Source organism: Littorina saxatilis, linkage group LG2 (assembly GCF_037325665.1).
Source record: "Littorina saxatilis isolate snail1 linkage group LG2, US_GU_Lsax_2.0, whole genome shotgun sequence".
NCBI lineage: Eukaryota > Metazoa > Mollusca > Gastropoda > Littorinimorpha > Littorinidae > Littorina > Littorina saxatilis.
Window position 1 is genome coordinate 45,035,216 of NC_090246.1, and position 19,597 is coordinate 45,054,812.

General features: G+C 40.9%; 2 protein-coding genes across 8 annotated transcripts in view; one reads left to right on the top strand and one right to left on the bottom strand.

Moving 5' to 3' along the window:
* Positions 1–19,597, bottom strand: part of LOC138955311 (netrin receptor UNC5C-like) — a 508,460-nt gene that overhangs the window by 300,507 nt on the left and 188,356 nt on the right. The window lies entirely within an intron of this gene.
* On the top strand, positions 6,670–13,214 carry LOC138959072 (uncharacterized). Of its 2 annotated transcripts, XR_011453611.1 has the most exons (7): positions 6,670–6,930; positions 7,680–7,985; positions 9,056–9,291; positions 9,933–10,301; positions 11,518–11,664; positions 11,893–12,180; positions 12,262–13,214. XR_011453611.1 is itself a non-coding variant. In XM_070330418.1 (6 exons), the coding sequence occupies exons 1-6, from the start codon at positions 6,846–6,848 to the stop codon at positions 12,031–12,033; spliced, it is 1,284 nt and encodes a 427-aa protein (XP_070186519.1). In that variant the 5' UTR covers positions 6,670–6,845; the 3' UTR covers positions 12,034–12,234. The 2 variants fall into 2 exon arrangements, 1 of the variants encoding a protein (XP_070186519.1); XM_070330418.1 differs by lacking the exon at positions 12,262–13,214 and having other exon boundaries at positions 11,893–12,234.

A 19,597-nucleotide genomic window follows, 5' to 3' on the forward strand; every position in this document is an offset into this window, starting at 1 on the left:
TGAAGATCGGTCTAGTAGTTTTCTCGGAATCGCTCTACACATACACCAAAACTTGACTAAATGTAAAAAGAAAGGAGAGAATGTAAGAAAAAGAGAAGGAAAAACTAAGAGAGAGAGAGAGAGAGAGAGAGAGAGAGAGAGAGAGAGAGAGAGAGAGAGAGAGAGAGAGAGAGAGAGTCGCATCCTTCACGTATGCTCCAAAGAAGAACACAATCTGCAATTCTAAGAATTCTTTTATGCCTCTGTTGTGCACTTTTGGCTCAGTCACACGAACTCTCCGATTTGTTTTAATTAAATGAACAATTGCGGACGAAAACGCGTATGTCAGCATGTGTTCTCACATCGAAGTCTGAAAAAGACGATTATACTTCCAAATTCGTCACGAGCGATTGAACATTATACTTCATTCTGAAGAAGAAAAAATCCAGTCTACATGTAGAACTCAGGTTAAAACAAGTCGCGTAAGGCGAAATTACAACATTTAGTCAAGCTGTCGAATTAACAGAATGAAACTGAACTCACTGCATTTTTACAGCAAGAGCGTATACTCGTAGCATCGTCAGTCCACCGCTCGATGCACAGGCAGTGAAATTGACAAGAAGAGCGGGGTAGTAGTTGCGCTGAGAAGCATAGCACGCTTTTCTTTATCTCTCTTCTTTTTAACTTTCTGAGCGTGTTTTTAATCCAAACATATCACATCTATATGTTTTTGGAATCAGGAACCCACAAGGAATAAGATGAAATTGTTTTTAAATCGATTTCGGAAATTTTATTTAAATAATAATTTTTATATTTTTTAATTTTCAGAGCTTGTTTTTAATCAGAAAATGATGAAGAATAAGATAAACGTAAATTTGGATCGTTTTAAAAACAATTTGTTTTTTTTACAATTTTCAGATTTTTAATGACAAAAGTCTTTAATTAATTTTTAAGCCACCAAGCTGAAATGCAATACCGAAGTCCGGCCTTCGTCGAAAATTGCTGGGCCAAAATTTCAATCAATTTGATTGAAAAATGAGGGTGTGACAGTGCCGCCTCAACTTTTACAAAAAGCCGGATATGACGTCATCAAAGGTATTTATCGAAAAAAAGAAAAAAACGTCCGGGGATATCATTCCCAGGAACTCTCATGTCAAATTTCATAAAGATCGGTCCAGTAGTTTGGTCTGAATCGCTCTACACACACACACACAGACACACACACACAGACACACACACACACACACACACACTCCCGCACAAACACACACACACACACACACACCACAACCCTCGTCTCGATTCCCCCCTCTACGTTAAAACGTTGAGTCAAAACTTGACTAAATGTAAAAAGACTGCAGCTTTGGGAAAAAAGTGCCATTGATTGCCCTGCCTTTAACTTCATGACTTCTCTATCCTTGGTCAAGGAAAAGCACTCAATTTGTAGAGGGCTTCCACTTTAATTGACACGATTTTTCCAAAGCCAGGGAGCGCTATTCTTCACTGACGTGATGTGGACAAGATTGTGGCGCCGTACCAGCAAGAAAAGCGCGGTCGATTATTGAAGAACATACCAAGTGGAGTTGATCAAAAGACTGGCCGAGGAAAATCAGCAAAATGACTGAAGAAGACAAGTGTAGGCACAGGGTCTGTGCTCCAGAAAAGCCAAACACGGGGATCAAGGATTTAGATAGCGGACCTCCGTTCGAGGTAGGGCGGCGCGTTTGATCTGGTAAGTGCGTTAGAGACGTTATGGGAATTTATATGATCGCCGACGTCTTGAGCAAACGACTCCTGCAATGGTGGGGTGTTTGCAAACAGCAAATGACATTATAACGACGTGGACTTTCCTCGGCGCTGCGGTTGTTGTCGGCCGAGTGTTGGCTCAAGCCATTTGCACCTTGTTGTGCAAAGTAAGCAAGTCTACCTGCTGGGGCTGGGTTAGATCATCACTCCTGCCTGGGTACACATCACCATTGTCGATATGATAAAACTCTCTCTCTCTCTCTCTCTCTCTCTCTCTCTCTCTCTCTCTCTCTCTCTCTCTCTCTCTCTCATCATCATCGTCATCTTTATCATCACGTGCTGAAGTTTTCTGACCTCCTTTTGTTGGTAAACTTTTTAACTTTTTAATTTTTAATTTTTCAATTTTATCATTGTGTGTCTGTGCGTCCCAAGGACAGATTGTAAGAAAAGGCGTAGCCTTAAATCTTAATCCTTGTTAAATAAAGTTCAATTCAATTCAATTCAATTCAATTCAATTCTCTCTCTCTCTCTCTCTCTCTCTCTCTCTCTCTCTCTCTCTCTCTCTCTCTCTCTCTCTCTCTCTCTCAATATTTGAGACTCTCGTTTTACATTCTGTAACAGAAATACATGACACAACCCGTTTTCTTATTTCATATCAATGGGAAACCTTTCGCTTAATTCTCTGTGGTTGTCCTTTCATTTTGCCCATTTAATATTAACACAAGCGTAACAGTTTTGTTCACGCTGTCACAGTACATTAAAGGAACGGCTACTGATCAGTACGCAAAACATGTTCCTTCTGATCAAACGAAACAATGTTTATTTACCAGTAGCATACTAAGCGGGTTCAAAAGAACACCGAGGGAAAACAGGCCAAAAGATCTAAGAATCCGCTTCAACAATCGTCAATTTAAACTTTCTCACAAAATCAAGCATTACATTGCTGCCTGAGTACATGGATCTGACAATGGTCAAAATTAGCCGCACTTCGAAGAAATACGCACACCATCGACAATTCAATCATTTACAGACTCCACAATTGGCCACTTTGCTATCAAAGTCCTATTGGCACCCTGGTGCTAAAGATCGTGCATGGTAAGCTACATGGGTGCGACGAGCAGGTGGCCACAAGGAGGGCGGGTAAGGGAGGGACTTTGACAAGCTGACTGTGATTCCCTGTGGTCCGTAATCAGCGTAATGAGGCGATCAGCGGATTAGCTGCCAATACACACACTCTAAATATTTGTAACACTTTGTGAACACATTTTTACACTTTACGCGTCAATAAGTGTTCAACATGCATCAACTAGTGTTCCAGTCAGGGCACTTCTTGAACACCAGGTGTTCATTCATGAACACCAGGTGTCCTTTCACTAAGTAAACTGAACACTTTATCGGATATGGACGCTTGATGAGCACTTGTTAACACTTTCTGACGCCAGTCTGAACACATAGTGTAAGTAAGTGTTCAAAAGACAGACAAACGTGAACACTTGGTGTTCTGCTTGCCGTAAATGTCGCGAAACGGTGACAGGCATACAACCAGCTGTATCGTGGTTTATTATCCACATATACTTGTAATTAGTTTAGTACCATTTATATAAATGTTCTGTTGTAACGCATGCATAAAAATACAGTTGTATCGTCGACGCGCTGAAATTTTGCGACATACTTTACGGCGTTTAGTATCTTTTCTTCCGCTTCCGGCTTCATCGGACATCGCGCTTCCACGTGTAGACTTTTTCGCTCAGCTTTAATTATAGACACAAGGTTAGTTATTTGTAATCATCCTGGCATCGAATACTTGTAAAAAAGTGTGACCTTGAATGTCACGATCACACATCATGCTGTTTGTGTTAGCTGTGCTTTTTGCTGCACTCACCGATTCGGTGAATGTAGCGATCATGCAGGTTCAGTGATTTCTTCTTCTTCTTCTTCCATCAGATTTGCAAGCATTGTTGAGTAAAGACGAGAAGGGAGCTTGACAATGACAGGGGGAGGTCGGATAATTTTGGAGGACATTTATCTAAATTATTACTAGTGTGGTGTGGGAGTGGATACATTATAAATCATTGTGTAAGAGATAGACAGAAACTGAGAAAGAGAAACTGTATTTTTTAAATATGAATTAAAACTGTAGTATGTGGATACAGGATAATTTGGTTAACATTTGACTTTTTAAATTTAATACTTATTACTTGGTTTTCTAACATTAACTTTTTTAAATAACTAAATCAGCAAAAATTGCAGAATGGATGAGTTTATCTGTACTTTGTGTCCCGTCATGTACAAAACTTTCAAAGATTTTCAGTCTCACTATGTTAAAACGCACAAAAACCATCCAGGATTTTATGTTGCCTGTAATGTTGCTTCTTGTGCCTATTCAACAAGATCATGGGCATCCTTTAAAATGCACATGCACAGGAAGCACCCTGCTCCAGATAATTCCCCAACTGATGGAAATGATGTGAATGTTTTACATTGTGAATCCGATAGACATGACACTGACAGTGATACTCATAATGCAGAAGAGGACTTACAATCATTTGATTTCAACATGGCATACACATTGTCGCTTCAAGCTGAACATAACATGTCTCAGGCAGCAATTGACAAAGTGGTATCTTCTACCAGTACATTGGTAGAACAACATTTGGATCATTACAAATCACAGTTGAAGAGAAAATTTACAGAACTTGGCATTGATCCAACTGTGTGTGACAGTGTTCCAACTGATATTCTGTTAGATGCTTTTGACTCGAATGCAAAGAGACAAAAAGTGTATTCCAGTGATTTGAAAACTCTTCTCCATCCACAGAAAGTGAAACTAGGTGAGAGAATTGTTACAGTTAAAGGTAAACATAAAAACTGTGCAAACTTTGGGTACTTTGTTCCCCTGAAAGAAAACCTTGTTAATCTGCTTCACATGCAAGAGGTATGGGAGTGTGTTCAAAACCCACACCATTCAAACGATCACACTCACAGCGATTTCAAATATGATGTTTGTGATGGAGCCGCCATAAAGGAGCATCCTTTGTTTTCCATTGATCAAAAAGCACTGCAGATTTTCATGAACTGTGATGATCTGGAGATAGTCAATCCCATTGGCACCCATGTGAAGAAGAACAAAGTCTCTGTCTTCTATTTTACACTTGGCAATATCCCACCTCACCTCCGCTCAAGATTGCAAGTGATACAGCTTGTCGCAATTGCAAAAACCATTCATGTAAGAGATGCAAACGCTCTTCAAAAGTTGTTGGCAGATTTCCTTCACACTCTTAATGAGTTATCTGTTGGCATTGACATGCACATTTTTGGAACCCAGATGAGAATCAGGGGAGCGCTTGTTTTTGCCTCAGCCGACACGCTAGCCTCAAACTGGTTAGGGGGGTTCAAGGAAGGCGTTTCATTTGCATTAAAGAATTGTCGTGTTTGCGACCTTGAAAACAAGAAGCTGTCAACAGTAAAATCAGAAGCCGAGGTCACAAGAAGGACAATGCAAGCCCATAGGGAGAGATGTGCTCATCTTCACTCTGACTTGAACCCACTGAGCAAAGAGACTCGGGCTTACTGGAGTAAGCTTTGGGGAATTAACAGCAGCAGTGTCTTGATGCAGGTTCCCCACTTTGATTTGATTGCTGGGCTTGTGCAGGATCCTATGCATGTGCTACTAGAAGGTGTTGCACTTCATGAACTATCCCATGCTTTGAATCACTTCATTTGGGTGAAAAAGTATTTTACTCTTCGGTGGTTGAATACATGCATTCAAGGGTTTGCATACTCCTACCTTCATGTGAAGGACAAACCTGCACCAATTGAAAAGCAGCATCTCAGTGAGAAAGGCAACTTGAGGCAAACAGCTGCTGGTATGCTCACACTTATGCAAACATTTCCTTTCATGATCGCCAATAAAGTGGAAAGAGATGATGCCCACTGGCTCAACTTTTTGCGTCTGGTGCAAATTACAATTTTTTGCACATCCACTTATTCTGGAGAATACACAAGTGTGTATTTGGATATTCTCATCCAAGAGTACCTCTCCTCATTTCAAAAGTTGTACCCAAAGGCATCATTCATTCCCAAAATGCATTACCTTGTTCATTTCCCAAGCCAAATGACAATGTTCGGCCCATTGAGACATCACTGGTGTATGCGGTATGAAGGGAAAAATGGATACTTTTCAAATGTGCGGTACAAGAATTTCAAGAACTTACCTTTGACTCTTGCCAAACGCCATCAACTGCATATGGCATTCAAACAGAGTGGGTACACTGAGGGACGCAACCCAAACTACTTGTACGAAGGTGACATTGTTGGAAAGGGTTCATTGTTAAAGTTCAGTGAAGTTTATCCACAACTGTTGGACACAAAACAAACTGTCCTACCTGATTCTTCTGATGAAGTATATGTCTGCTCATCGACAGCCATACATGGTAAAGAATACAGAAAAGGATGTGCACTAGTTTTGAACTATGCTGATGATGATGAACCTACGTTTGCTTTTCTTGACTCAGTAGTTGTCGTTGATCATGTAAAATACTTTGTTTTGAAAGTCATGAGCGCAACATTTGACCTTCACATCTTATCTTACATCCTCACACCGACAGACAAGATGGATTTCATCCCTTTCACACAGCTGAAGTTCAGGTGGCCACTCAGTGTGTACAGATACCTGGGCAAGAACGTTGTAATGAACAGCAATAGCCACACGTACGATCACGTTTTCTAAACTTGCCATGCATACAAGGGCTCAGAGATTGGTTTGATAGTCAGTCTTCAGTCTTTTGACATGTCAAAGTCTGTGCACTTTTTTTTTCACGGCTTCATTTGTGGTCCAAACAAATCCTTACTTCTTTTCGTCATATGCGCACATTACTGTCATTTAAGTCTGCTCTAACTATGCCAGGACTGTAATGTCTAAATGATGTGTGAAGATTTTGATACTACCAGTAGTATTTTTTATATTTTTTATATTGGGTGTTTCCTCTCGTTAGACTCACAGAACCTGGAAATCACCTTTTCACAAACAGCATGTTGGTCGCAATAATCACTATTGTGTGACACACACAAAATCGCGATGCAGTCATATAATTTGTGAAAATGTTTTTTGCTAATTAAGGATGCCAGTGTTCAAAATTTGGAATGCCGACCGGAGTGTGAAGAAAGCTGTCATTGCTGAGACGTTGCAACAATTGATCACAAAAGGTAAAGCTGAAATTCAATTGACTCAAGAAACAGATGTCTGCAAAGTTTGGACTGAATAACATTCATGGTTTGACAGTTTTCGCTGCGAAACCTTTTAATTTGGAGGCAGACTTTTCTAAAAACAAACACTGAAACAGTGACCAAAACCTCATGACTGATTATTTTTCCTTGGTTCAAAATTTGCATGCAAAAATCACATCTGTTTTTTGAGTATGGAATATCAGCATTTTTCCCCCTGTTATTTAAGTTCTTTTTTAAATTGCTTATATGTGTTTTCAATAAATTCTACAGTTTTAATATTTATAGATAATGTCTGCCAGTTGGTACGCGAGTTAATATTCTCTGAGTCGGACTAAACAATGCTTTTATGTCTTCAGTTTTTTTATCCTTCCCCTGAGATCCCCATTATCCCCATTTGTGCGTCTTTTACCCCCAACATTTTAATAGGGAGTCCCTGTGACCCCTGAAATCCTGGCTCCAAGTGTTCCCTTTGCCCATATTTTTGGGTCTTTTACCCCTGCATTTTGAAAAGAACCCTGAGAAATTTTGAAAGGGAGTCCCTGTGACCCCTAAAATCCTGGATCCACGTGCACCTCTGATCAATACTCAATATCTCTTTGCCAGAATTGTTGATTATGAGAGTGTGATCTGTCGGTGAAAATAGCTTAATTGTGCAATTAATGGACGTTGTATGCATATAATTTTGTGTTCAATGTATACAGGTAACTATTATTCTCTTTCATGTTCAGGGGCCTCCAAACTAAATATTGACGGCACAGAGTTATCTGTTGTCCTGGAGGAAGACGGCACCGTCATTGACGATGACGAGGTGCTACAGGAGTTAGGGGACAAAGTGTTCCTGTTGCTGGAGACGGGGCAGGCATGGACTTCCCATCAAATGACCTTGGTGGTGCAAGACCAATCGTCGTTTGAAGATTTTGGGCCAGCGTCGACTTCAACGCCAAATGGACTTGCCACTGCCAGTGACATTTTGGATGTTGAAAGAACCTGTTTCACTGTTAAAAGTGAAAGTGATGCATCTGCCAATGATATTGGTGAGGATTTGTGAACATAATTTTAGTCTTTGAAAAGTTTTATGAGCTTGAGCAAACTTTTAAATAGTAACTTGAAGGGGTGTTTTGTTGTTTTAGTGTGCAGTTGGCAGTGCAAAATTGTGCAATTGAAACAGTTAATGTTGATTATTCCACCGTGCCTCAGATTAGCTGATCGATCTCCAGCTTGCCAATCTACTGATCGCTCTAAGTCTAACTACAAAAAATAATTTTAAATTAAAAAAAGACTCGTTTCGCGAGATGCTCTCTTGGGCAACCAAGAGAAAAACGCCTTGCGGCATCAGGAGACGCCACCCTGTATAGTCTCACTCTTGCGAGAACGAGGCTCTCGTCTGTCGCAGCAACCATATTTTTTTAGCGGTCAATACTAATGTATACAAGGTCGCTCTGCCACTTCGCTCCTGGTATTTTCATTTACTGATTTGATAGTTTAATTTTTTGTCAATTGACTTTGTTATAGTTTACGGCGTTATCGCTTTGGAGAGCTTGCTTTTTTTTCTGCTAAACTTTCGTGGAAGATTTTCAGCATTTTTGCTGAATACATTGAATTTGTAAATGTTTCTCTTTACGTTTGAATTTCATTTGCGAACTTTAGACTTGTTGAAAATTTTTGTTTCGGCCTTGAGCATTACACTCATTGTAGTCATTGTTTCACAAGCTCAGTGTGATGTTGAGGGTTGGAATTCAGTGATAAGTTTTCACTTGTTTCACTTGAAAGAAGATGCCATGAAATTGAGAAGGAGATAACCAAATAACAAAATTTAGAGTAAGATTAGCATACGAGTGGCACCACACAAATTTAAATGGACCAAGTGATGACTGGAAGGTCAGGACATGGCACAAAAGTAACTGTAGCAACATAATAAAAGTTTGGTCACATTTATATTGACTAGGAAAGAAAAAACAAATCAAACAAGTGTTTCCACAAGCAATTAAAAGCTGCAGAATTGCGACTTGAGGGGAAGGATGGATGTATTACTTGATTTTTGATTGGTAACTGTGATACCATTGCATAATTACATTTGTAATTGACTGGTATTTTATGGTTGCAGGTGTTCTTGAACAACTCCGCAGAGCACCCTTGCCAACCTTCAGCTCCGAGATAATGCCCTATCTGAGAGGTGAAAGAAAAAGCATCCTAGGAGTCTGGAAGGATGTTGTAGCAGAAGCGGCCAATTACTACCTCCATAATCTGCCGGAATTCAAAACATCCGACTGCTATGGCGTGATTGGCCGCAAAATGTACCGTGCCTATCCCGTCATTGGGCTTTCTGGTATTAACCCTTGGGTAAGCAGTGTATTTTACTTTATTTTGTGCATATTTTCGGCCTTAAATTAATACCTCGTAACATCCTTCTTTTTTTCTGTTATGTTACGAGGTATTAATTCTACACCGACGATAGGTAGCATCTTCTTTCATTCACTATTTATTCATTCTGGATTTGAATTTTGCATGCTTTTTTAAAGTCAACGTTCCCCAGGCAAGTATGTAACATGTCATTTTTAACTTTCCCACTCAAAATTCAGCTTGCATCTGAAACTAAAAGAACTCATCGCACCCTTACACACAGTCATGCATGGAGGTTACAGTATGCATCAAACACAGTGATTAACATTATCTTTGTATTGACCAGGCTAAGTCACATTATGGCAGTATGACCACAGCGGGTACAACTGGATTTTGATGTCATGATTTTTAGCTAACCCTCTAATTAATGCAGATTTCCACTCAAGGCATTTTTATGAAAGGGTCACCTTATAAGCTTTTTAATTTTCAGAGTATTGTAACATTCTATTCATGTAAATTCACCCTATTTTGGGCAAGTAATTAAACGATTGTTTTGGGGCAAGTAATATTTGTGTAAATTTGTTTGATATGGCAATTGCGATTCCTTTTTTTAATGCAGAGTCATAATGATTGCTTTTCAGACCTGCTTCTCAACGAACCTGAGTCAGAAGATGCGACACCTGCGATTTCATCACAAAGCAAAGAGCCAACTGCCACGATCATCAGGTGCGGCGACTCATCACAAGGCCACCAAGAGACAAAGGCTCGACTTCTCCTTGAGCTCCCAAACACAGATGGACAACGCCAACTCAGATGAGGACTTGAAGAGACACCAGGAGGAGTTACAGAAAGAATGGAACAAACCGAATGGGTCCATAAACAAAGACCACGTGAAGCAACTCCTCAAGGAAACTCGCCAGATCCGTTTAGCCTACTTGAGGGAGAACCAGAGCAATGGAGGCTACGCCTTTCTCTTCCGTGACTTTCCTTGCTTCCGCCTAGATTCTTACGTAAGTAGGGTTTGGTCTAAGGCATCCCCCTGGTTTTTTTCTGCCGTCGCTAGAACTTCAATTTGGGAGGGTTATTTAGGTCAAAACAAAAAATATTGGATTAGGGTAACATGGCTACAAACATATTATAGGGTGGTCACAGAACTTTTTTTATTTCTTCTTCTTCTTCATTTGGTGTTTTACGTCGTTTTCAACCACAAAGGTTATATCGCGACGGGTTTTTTTATTTCTTTTTTTTTGTGCTAAAATATTGCTGTTTTTAGTATATATTTTTCCAAATCCAAAGCAAATTTTTACTTTGGCCACAGGGAATGATCTGTTACCCGTTTCCTTTACTCCTTTAGCATTTGTTTACCTCTTAAGGATTAGATATCTTTGCTGCAGAGATTACTAACTAACTAAGGTACAATTCCCCTAGTCATGGTTTTAAATGGTGTACAGGGCTCGACACTACCGGTAACTTATTTGGCCTGGGGCCACAGTGGCCCCAGAGACGAAACTTGCTGGGGCGGAAATAAAAAATCTGGGGCCCTCTCTTATTCATGCTAATTTATATTATAAAAAAACACACCAAGAGAAGTGAAAAATAGTGTACCCTATCTTGCAGAATGTTGTTGGTCAGAGAGAGAGAGACAGACAGACAGACACAGAGCTGTCAACTTCAGACGTTTAGTTTTTTTCTTTCTTTTTTCAGATTGTATCTATAATTGTTCTTTTTAACTGATGAAGAAACTGTAAAACATCATTTGTATCTTCACCACTTTTGCCCAGTGGCTCACCGCCAAAGGCTCGGCAAGGACGACAATGCATTTGCTACAGCGGAGAAAAATTTGCGTTTTTTCGACGTAAAACTTTGAAGGCAATGTTTATCTCCCATCCTAAAGAGCGCAATCTGGTAGTTATTTCCCTTGCAGGAATATCGATCTAATGAGAGCTGTCTGATTTCAATCAATGTTTTTTCTCCACTGCATTGATCGTAACGGTAATTTCAGTCACGATTTTGACTAGCGATTTTTAGTGATTGGCTCTGGTATTAGACATTTCATTGTTGGATTTTTAGCCTGGGGTGGCTTGGGCCCCAGTTTTCGGCAATGTTTGGGGCCCCCCACCGCTAACGTTGAACCCTGAAGTGGTGTGCATGTACTGGCCCAATACATAGGTAAAACAGTATTGATTTTCTATTCTAGTCTTCATCACTGTCAATTTGTGTTTCCAGATCCTGCATGAATTCAGCCTCATGAATGGACTTGGGAAGCATCAGGCCTACTGCGAGGGGATGGCGAAGTGCGTCATTTCCATCATGGGCCTGATGGGGAGTATGGATGTAGCCTCGTACAACGATGCAAAATACCGTGACATATTAGTAAGTTATTCAAGATTTTTTCCCTGGATTAATCATGAAATTTGGGACCAGTTCTGTGATTGGTTCGCTGCTCCTGATTCCTCCACCATCCTTGCGACAATTCATATTATTCACTTATTACTCAATTCCATAAACAAGCAAAAACTGAAGACCGACTACTATGTCAAGGCAATCTCTACCTTACAATTTGTATGACAAAGTAATGTATGGTTTTATTTCTGTTCTCAGGAAAACCCTACACAAGTCACAATTGACGTCATCAAGTACCTGGAGAAGCGGCTCAAAATGAAAAAGAGCATTATTGAAGAACTGAAGGTAAGAGGTTTTACAAGCATTTTGTTTTGCAGAAATAAACCTATTTCCATATGAACGGACAGTGATGCATTTTGGCATAGGTCATAGGACTATGCAGATATGGGACTGGTCCGATTTTTATCGGAATTCCGATATTTTCCTTAGCTCACAGACCATTCTTGAGATCGATGCAAATTCGTTGAGAAAAAAGGGGGGAGGGGGGTGGTGGTATGAACCGTTCAGCTGAAGCTGTCTGCGTCTGAAGTCAGTGCATTCGCACCCAGCACTCGCGTGAACCCATAGGTGGTGGTATGAACCGTTCAGCTGAAGCTGTCTGCGTCTGAAGTCAGTGCATTCGCACCCCAGCACTCGCGTGAACCCATAGTAGTATCATGGGTCGCGTTTGATTGGCTGTCGATCTCCGACGATTATCGCCGGGGCTTAATTATTCACCGATGGCGGTTTGTGGGTTGTTTTGATTGGCTGCCGATCTCCAAACGCCGAAGGTGAAAAAGGTGGCATCATGGCGTCTGGATTCCGTATTGTTTTGTCGGCTGTGGAAGCTCTTACGATCGACCACCAAAGTGTGTGTGCACGTGGTGCGACAACGGCCACTGCTTGGTGAAATATGGACTTGGTGTAGCATCTATGCATGGGGCAAGCTAGGAAAAGATAACTCTCGCTGCAAACCACGCCCACTCAAAAATCCGGTCGGCGATTTGGCTCCGGACCCCAGGGTCAGGTTACGGCAAAGTACGTCGATTTGAGTGGTTGGTTGTGGACGATACTGACCGGTACCACTAGCAGATACATAGGGCTAGAGGTGCATCGACATTTTTTTCGCCAGGTCGCGAGAATTCTATAAAATAAATGCAAACAAACTTTTGTCATTTTTTTCTTTTTGCGATAGGGCGAGTGCACCACCGAAATTAGTTGATGAGAACGTAGTCGGGTGTTTCATCTTTCATTAGCAACTGAAAAAATAAGGGGAAAGTTTTGTGTGTGTGTGTGTGATTGTTATAAATCACACTTTTGTTTAAAATGCTAAAACATATTATTCTTGTGGGTTTTATAGCTTTTTAAAAAGGCATGATCTCATTTTTTGCTATCAGGAGAGGCCCCAAAATGGCCTTTATAATTCTAACATTCATTTTCCGAAGCCCCCCTGAACCCCCTACCGGGGCGTTGCCCCTGGACCCCGGCTCACTTTCCTACTTTTTGAACATTTGCTGGTCTCATGTCTGACTATGACCAAACTGTTTATCAAATGTGAGGATGACCTCACTATATATCCAGTCAGTTGCACTTGTTTTCCTTTCTTATCTTTTGAGTATTTGTTCACATTAAACTATGCTGATAAATTATAACCTTGTTGTGCAGGATGTTCCAGACTCCAGCATTATTTCGAAGCTGGCCACGCGGGATCTGGAACCCCCTAGGATCCGCATTTTCTTTCAAGGAGATGAGCCTGCAGGTGTTTACGTCGTTGGGGACGGTGTGTACACAGAGGTTCAGGAACCTAAAGGATTCCGGATGCTCCTGACTCTTTTGGGGTCCTACTACTGCTTTGACATTTGTTACCCAAAGCAGTTTTTGTCAACACTGTTAGTGCTTGACACCTTTATGTCTGGGGCGGCTGCACCAACTTCTGCCACCCAGGCCTTCCGGTTTGTTCTCAAGGAGCTGGAAGAGGAGAGGTCAAAAATGACCATCTGAACAGTTTTGGTTCTTGGGACATCGGTTTATTGCTTTGTTTGGGTACATTAACATGGCTTTGTTCAAAAGTAACTTTCGTTTTAGGAGGAAGTGTGCCAAGAGTTTTATAATCAGTTGTGTATTGACTGCTCGTTTATGTATCTTGACTCAGAAGGGGGGGGGGGGGGGTATGTCTTGTTCACCAGGATCACTAATAATGTGGGTCTCTGTTTTTTGTGGGTTTTTTTCTGTCTTCTCTAACCCTTGGTCCAGTCACAAGCATTCCATTTTAAATTCTCCTCATTTCCTGCGCTGTCATCAGTTATAACTTACAACCATTAGAGGTCTGTTGGCAGAGTGTTGTCCTCTGTGGTATAGCATGTATAGAGATAGAAACATGACTATTTCAGTATTTGTAGTTTTTCTATGGGATTAGGAGGCGAATTTTAGTTGCCACTGTGGAATATTTCTACTATAAAGGTGGTATTTTTGTAGTGTGTTTGTTCCTGTTCATTACATATACAGTAAAACCTGTCAAATAAGGACACCCTTGGGACCAGACAAAAGTGTCCTTATTCTGCAGGTGTCCTTATTAGACAGGTGCAAGTAAACGCGACAAAGTCAAGTTGAGAGAGAGAGAGAGAGTACTGCACATGTACATGTACATTTATAAGAAAAACAGAAGCTGTTTAGATTAAATAGAGAAACATTTAATATTGACTGTTGTAAAACAAGTTTCAGGCATGGTACTCTCAAAAACGAAAATCCGAAAAAAAGAAGAAAAAAAAATCTGCTGATTGACTTGAGATTATTATTTTTTCTTACTCAAGCCTTGTTATCTTTCACTTATATCCCTCTCAGCTTCAAGGAGAGGGCACTAAACACATTTGAATTAGTAAAAAGTCGCCTGAGCGGCCCCCTGGACCCCCGGCTTTATTTCAGCTGAAACTGCCATTCCTTCAGTACCATGCCTGAGTTTAAAAACTTGTGATAATGCATGTTTCAGCTACTAGGTACTGCCCTGCCTTTGATCTGGCCGCACACACAGATTTCCACTCTGTTAAACTCGGTCACTGACCGGTCACTGACCCCCATGCAGGAAGTGTTTCCTCTCTCAGATATGACAGGGGAACCACCTCTCATGGCAAAAACTGGGTCATTGACCCCTGGGAAGAAGGTCGTGTCTTTTAACAAGGCCACCCAGCTATCACAATGCCTTTGATCTGGCCGCACACACTTATTATGGACCCAAAATAGGTGTCCGCGTCCGTAATGCCGAGGTGGCCGTAACGTACAGGTGTTTTACAGTGTAAAGCAGTCCGTGCCGAGACTGACTGTCCGTATTCTGCGAGTGTCCGCTAAGTCCAGTGACCGTATTTGACAGTTTTCACTGTATATATGTATATATTTTTTTGTAATATATATATATATGTGTATATCTTAATTCTTTTTTCTTTTTTTTTTAAACTGGTGTTGAAAAATTGAGGGTACTGCCTAAGCATCGCCTATGACGATGTTTGTTCATGCAAGTTGTTGTGTACCGCAGACATTTCTTATTGTTTAACCCTTAGGCTGGTTGTCGCGACATATGTCGCGCTACTTTACGTATACTGTCACCTGGTTGTCTCGACATATGTTGCGCTACTGGCTCAGTCTGTTTTGGTCGGTTCCGATTACCTCCCATGGCTGCGAAAACCTATATGACCGTTTTTTGTTATTTTTCTCTCTGTTAATTCACCAGTGGCTATGTAACATGTGTTACAGAATTGCACCAGTGTAAGGGTTAACATAATTATGTACTTTCAACGGGTGGTTTATTTTTATTTTTTTAAATTTATTTTTTTACAAACATCAGTCTGCTGAGACAATATTTGTTAACATATTCCAGAAATTGAAAATGTTGCGAACTGATTTCTTTTTGTTGCAAACTAAATTTTCATTTTTAAATTGCAATGTCACATTTTCTAGAGGAGATTTCTGATTTCTGACCATATGATACATACTGACAGACACAAGAAATGCAATTGGCATGTTTCACATTTTCTAAAATATTTGTCATTGGAACATGCTTTTGTTTTTAGTTTTTGTTTTGCTTTTTTTATTTAACCAATAATTGTAAGGTCAATAATATGAATGAATGAAGGTAGAATTTCATATACCCAAAACTTATGTAAAGTTCACACTCAAAGTTAGAACTAAACTACAGTTTGCATGTAGTGTTTTTGCTGTTTTGGCTTGGAAAACTCGAAAGCTTCGTTTTTTCCGATTTGTGGAATTCCACTTTGTGTTGATAGCTGTATATACTTGGTAGTTTTTATGAATCAGTATTAATTTGTTCCATGCATTACATGCTGTGAAAGAATCAGTATTAATTTGTTCCATTAAATGTTGGGAAAGAGGAATTGGACTGTATAGACTCTTGAGGCCTTTGACGGAATATAAGGTGCAGCCTTCGACCTAATATATAGTACAGCCTTTGGTAAAAATGCATGCTATCAGCACCGCATGGTATATTTGGTCGAAGGGTGCATTGTATATTCAGTTGAAGGCCACACCGGATGCAGTTTATGTGAATCGTTTTTCGATGCAGAAGATGTCGACCTTGTGCCAAAGTTATTTCTATATTTGTAATTAAAACAGGTTGGAATTCTTATTGTGTGCATCGCTGTACTTGGTAGTTTTTTTATGAATCAGTATTCTTCTTCTTCTCCTCCGTTCGTGGGCTGAAACTCCCTCGTACACGTGTTTTTTGCACGAGTGGAATTTTACGTGTATGACCGTTTTTTACCCCGCCATTTAGGCAGCCAATGAATCAGTATTAATTTGTTCTATGCAATAGTACCCACTATTGACGGATAATAATAATCACCTGCTATTGACGTGTGCAGAAATTGATATCAAGCCAAGCCAAAGTTATTCGACTTGTGATTAATAAAAGGTGAAATTTTATCAGTTGTGAATGCATTGTGTTGCATGAAATGATACTCTTACAGCTACATTAACATGCTATACTATTAGATTGCAATCTACAATACTATTGGCATTCAGATGCAATGCACATTCCCATTGCATAGTAACTTTTGAACATTAAGTGTTCAAAAAAGCGTTCTTGAACACTTATAAGTGCGTAAAATTGGTAACATTCAGTTGACGCTTATAAATGTTCAGTAATGAACACGTTTGGACACTTCTTGACACTTATGAACACCTACAACTGACACTTTTTAACACATGTTAACACTTAGAACTGAACACTAATTGACGCTTTCAAACACTTTTGGACACTTCCAGTTCAAATGCTGAACACATACAACATGAACACTTTCCGACGCGTCAAGAAGTGCGTAAAATTGGTAACAGGAAAAGTGTTCAAAAATTGAACACTTTTGTTTAGAGTGCACTGCTTGCTCTTTGCCTCTTTTCTAGCCCCCAGAGCCGCGGGGTCCCTCGTTCGAGCAAACACGAGAAACCCAGATAGTGTCTTGGAGAAGGTTATTTCCCGATTTGTTCCTCTTCCACCCAAGGTGCCAAATCAAAAATGAACCCGTCACGTCAAGGGGAACTTGTTGGCTAGCCCAGCTAATGTTCGATCTGGGAGCTGATGCCGAGAGCCGCCGCTGAAATTTATTGAGCTTGGCACTTCTGTGGTGGTTGCTTGTCACAACGTGAAACGCTGGCGTTGTTCAGCAAACTGTTCATTTGATTTCACAATCTCAGTCATTCCACTTCCAATTATGGGTAATTACGTTTGGTTTGTTGTCTGAAAAGTCTCAAAATGTAAAGGCCAATGATCATCAAGAGTCATGTGCTCTACCCTACTTACCAACAGTATTGTGGGCGAATCTGTGCTCACTAATGCAAATTCTGTATATCGCAAATTCTGGCCTAGAAAGAAATGTTTTCCAGTTACCATGCATGCAGTGTTGTGTCTTTAGTTGGTGTCTCTTAACTGAAAGATTTTCCACAAAATATGCAACAGCAATTCGTCTAACCGACATGCAGTTTGCAGACAGTTTAGAGATCTCCTTTGGAGCCAAGTGATCAACGCTGCTGACGTTGTTGTGACGACTGAAGTCTGAGCACATTACAAAGTTGTTGCGAAGCGGAGACAGCAGCGCTGCATCACTCCCCACTAATCCCGAGCAGACAGTGAAACAGGGAGTAGGGCGACTGTGACAATATGACACTAAGGCAAATTATCCAGAATCACTTGCTCCTGATTGCGTTTATCAAACAACCGCGTCACAGAAACCAGTTTATAAACACTTGTGCAATAGCTGTGGTTTACAACTTTGCTGTCTCTGTCCTCTATGGCAGAACAAAGTAGGTTGAAAAGTAGCAGCTGAAACAAACACTGAGTGTGTGTGTGTGTGTGTGTGTGTGTGTGTGTGCATGCGTGCGTGCGTGCGTGCGTGCGTACATGTCTGTATGTGCGTGCGTGCGTGCGTGCGTGCGTGCGTGCGTGCGTGCGTGCGTGGGTGTTTCTAGGTGTGTACTTCGTTTGTGTGTCGGGGGAGGGTTGTTTGTGCGTGTGTGCGCGCGTGCGGTGTTTTTATTTGCATGTTTGCGTGCGTATGTGAATAGTATGGAATGAGGGTTTGAGAAGCTCCTATTGACTTTTTCAGTATGGTTGGTCATTTTAATTGCGCTCTAACAGTGAGCACGGCCGAAACAATCTGCGTATGCTAAGCTCGTTTAAGCCTTTCACTTGTTATCCTTAGCCTTTGATGGATTGTAACCCGTAAAGAGGATGTGCTGAAATGACCGCTTCTGGTGAATTCCGAGCTCGGGACAGCCATTACTGAGATAAGCAATAACGATTATGTTCCCATTAAAACTGACTTGGGTGGTCACTGATAGCAAACTGCCATGGGTAGCCAGAGACAGAGTGGACACTGATTCGCCCCGCGGACTGGTCAAGGCAGAGGGCCGCGACTGAGGAGGCCAGGTCGGACAGGAGTCAGGATATATGGACAGTCACGACAAGGTTTGTGATGACTGCTGATTGACGTGTCTTTAGACTGATCGCAGCGCGTGCCACAAACATCAAACGGCAATTTTAGTGCACGAAATGAGGACAAAAAGGCTGTTAAACAAACTTAATTGAGCTGTCATCTAAACTGCAGGCGTTAACTTAAGTAAACCCGATGAATGCCTTGGAGAAAGAAAACACTCAATCAGCTTTTGAAATGCAACGCTATCGTGCTAGGAGTTAACTGTGCCCAAAAGACACCTGTCAGGGGCTTGCGGTACGGATCAGATTCAGCATGAGACAACACCAACAAAACATGTTCATCGTTTTGGCGATTCAGACCACGAGCAGAGGTCGCTTGTACTAGCTAGTATAGTATTTACTTGCACTTATGCTTTGACTTTATACTTATACTTATACTTAGACTTTGAGGATGAAAGTCGCTTGTTTATTTCAATGCTTGTTATTCTCTCAAGTGCCAGGAGAAAAGGTTCCGTACCGTGACTCTCGCTTACTCTATTACACATGTCGTATGCATAAAGAGCGATTACTTCCCTTTGGTTATTTGATATATTGCACTTATGCTGTTTCTGGAGATGTTTTACTTCATCCCAGCCATTGCGGTGACTCTGTGCGTCTTGTATTGTCCAATTGTATATATACTGATGCCGGGATGCACACTTAGTACATACTAAAGGATGGAACGTTCATAAAGGTCAGCATTTACTTACTTCGGGTTCGAACAACAGCTGACGTCACACCAGAAAGAGGCAGTGACAATGACAGATTAACTGTTACAGTTTTGCTGATGGAAAGGGACCTGTCTGAATTTACTGTTGCGCGGTGGTCGCTGTAAGCACGGTTACCTAAACCTCTGTTCTGATAAGCCTCCCTGGGTCTTCCGAAAGATCTCATCTAGTGGCCCCGGGGTTGCATTGTACAGCAGTCGCGTTTGCTTCTGTTTTTGTTGTT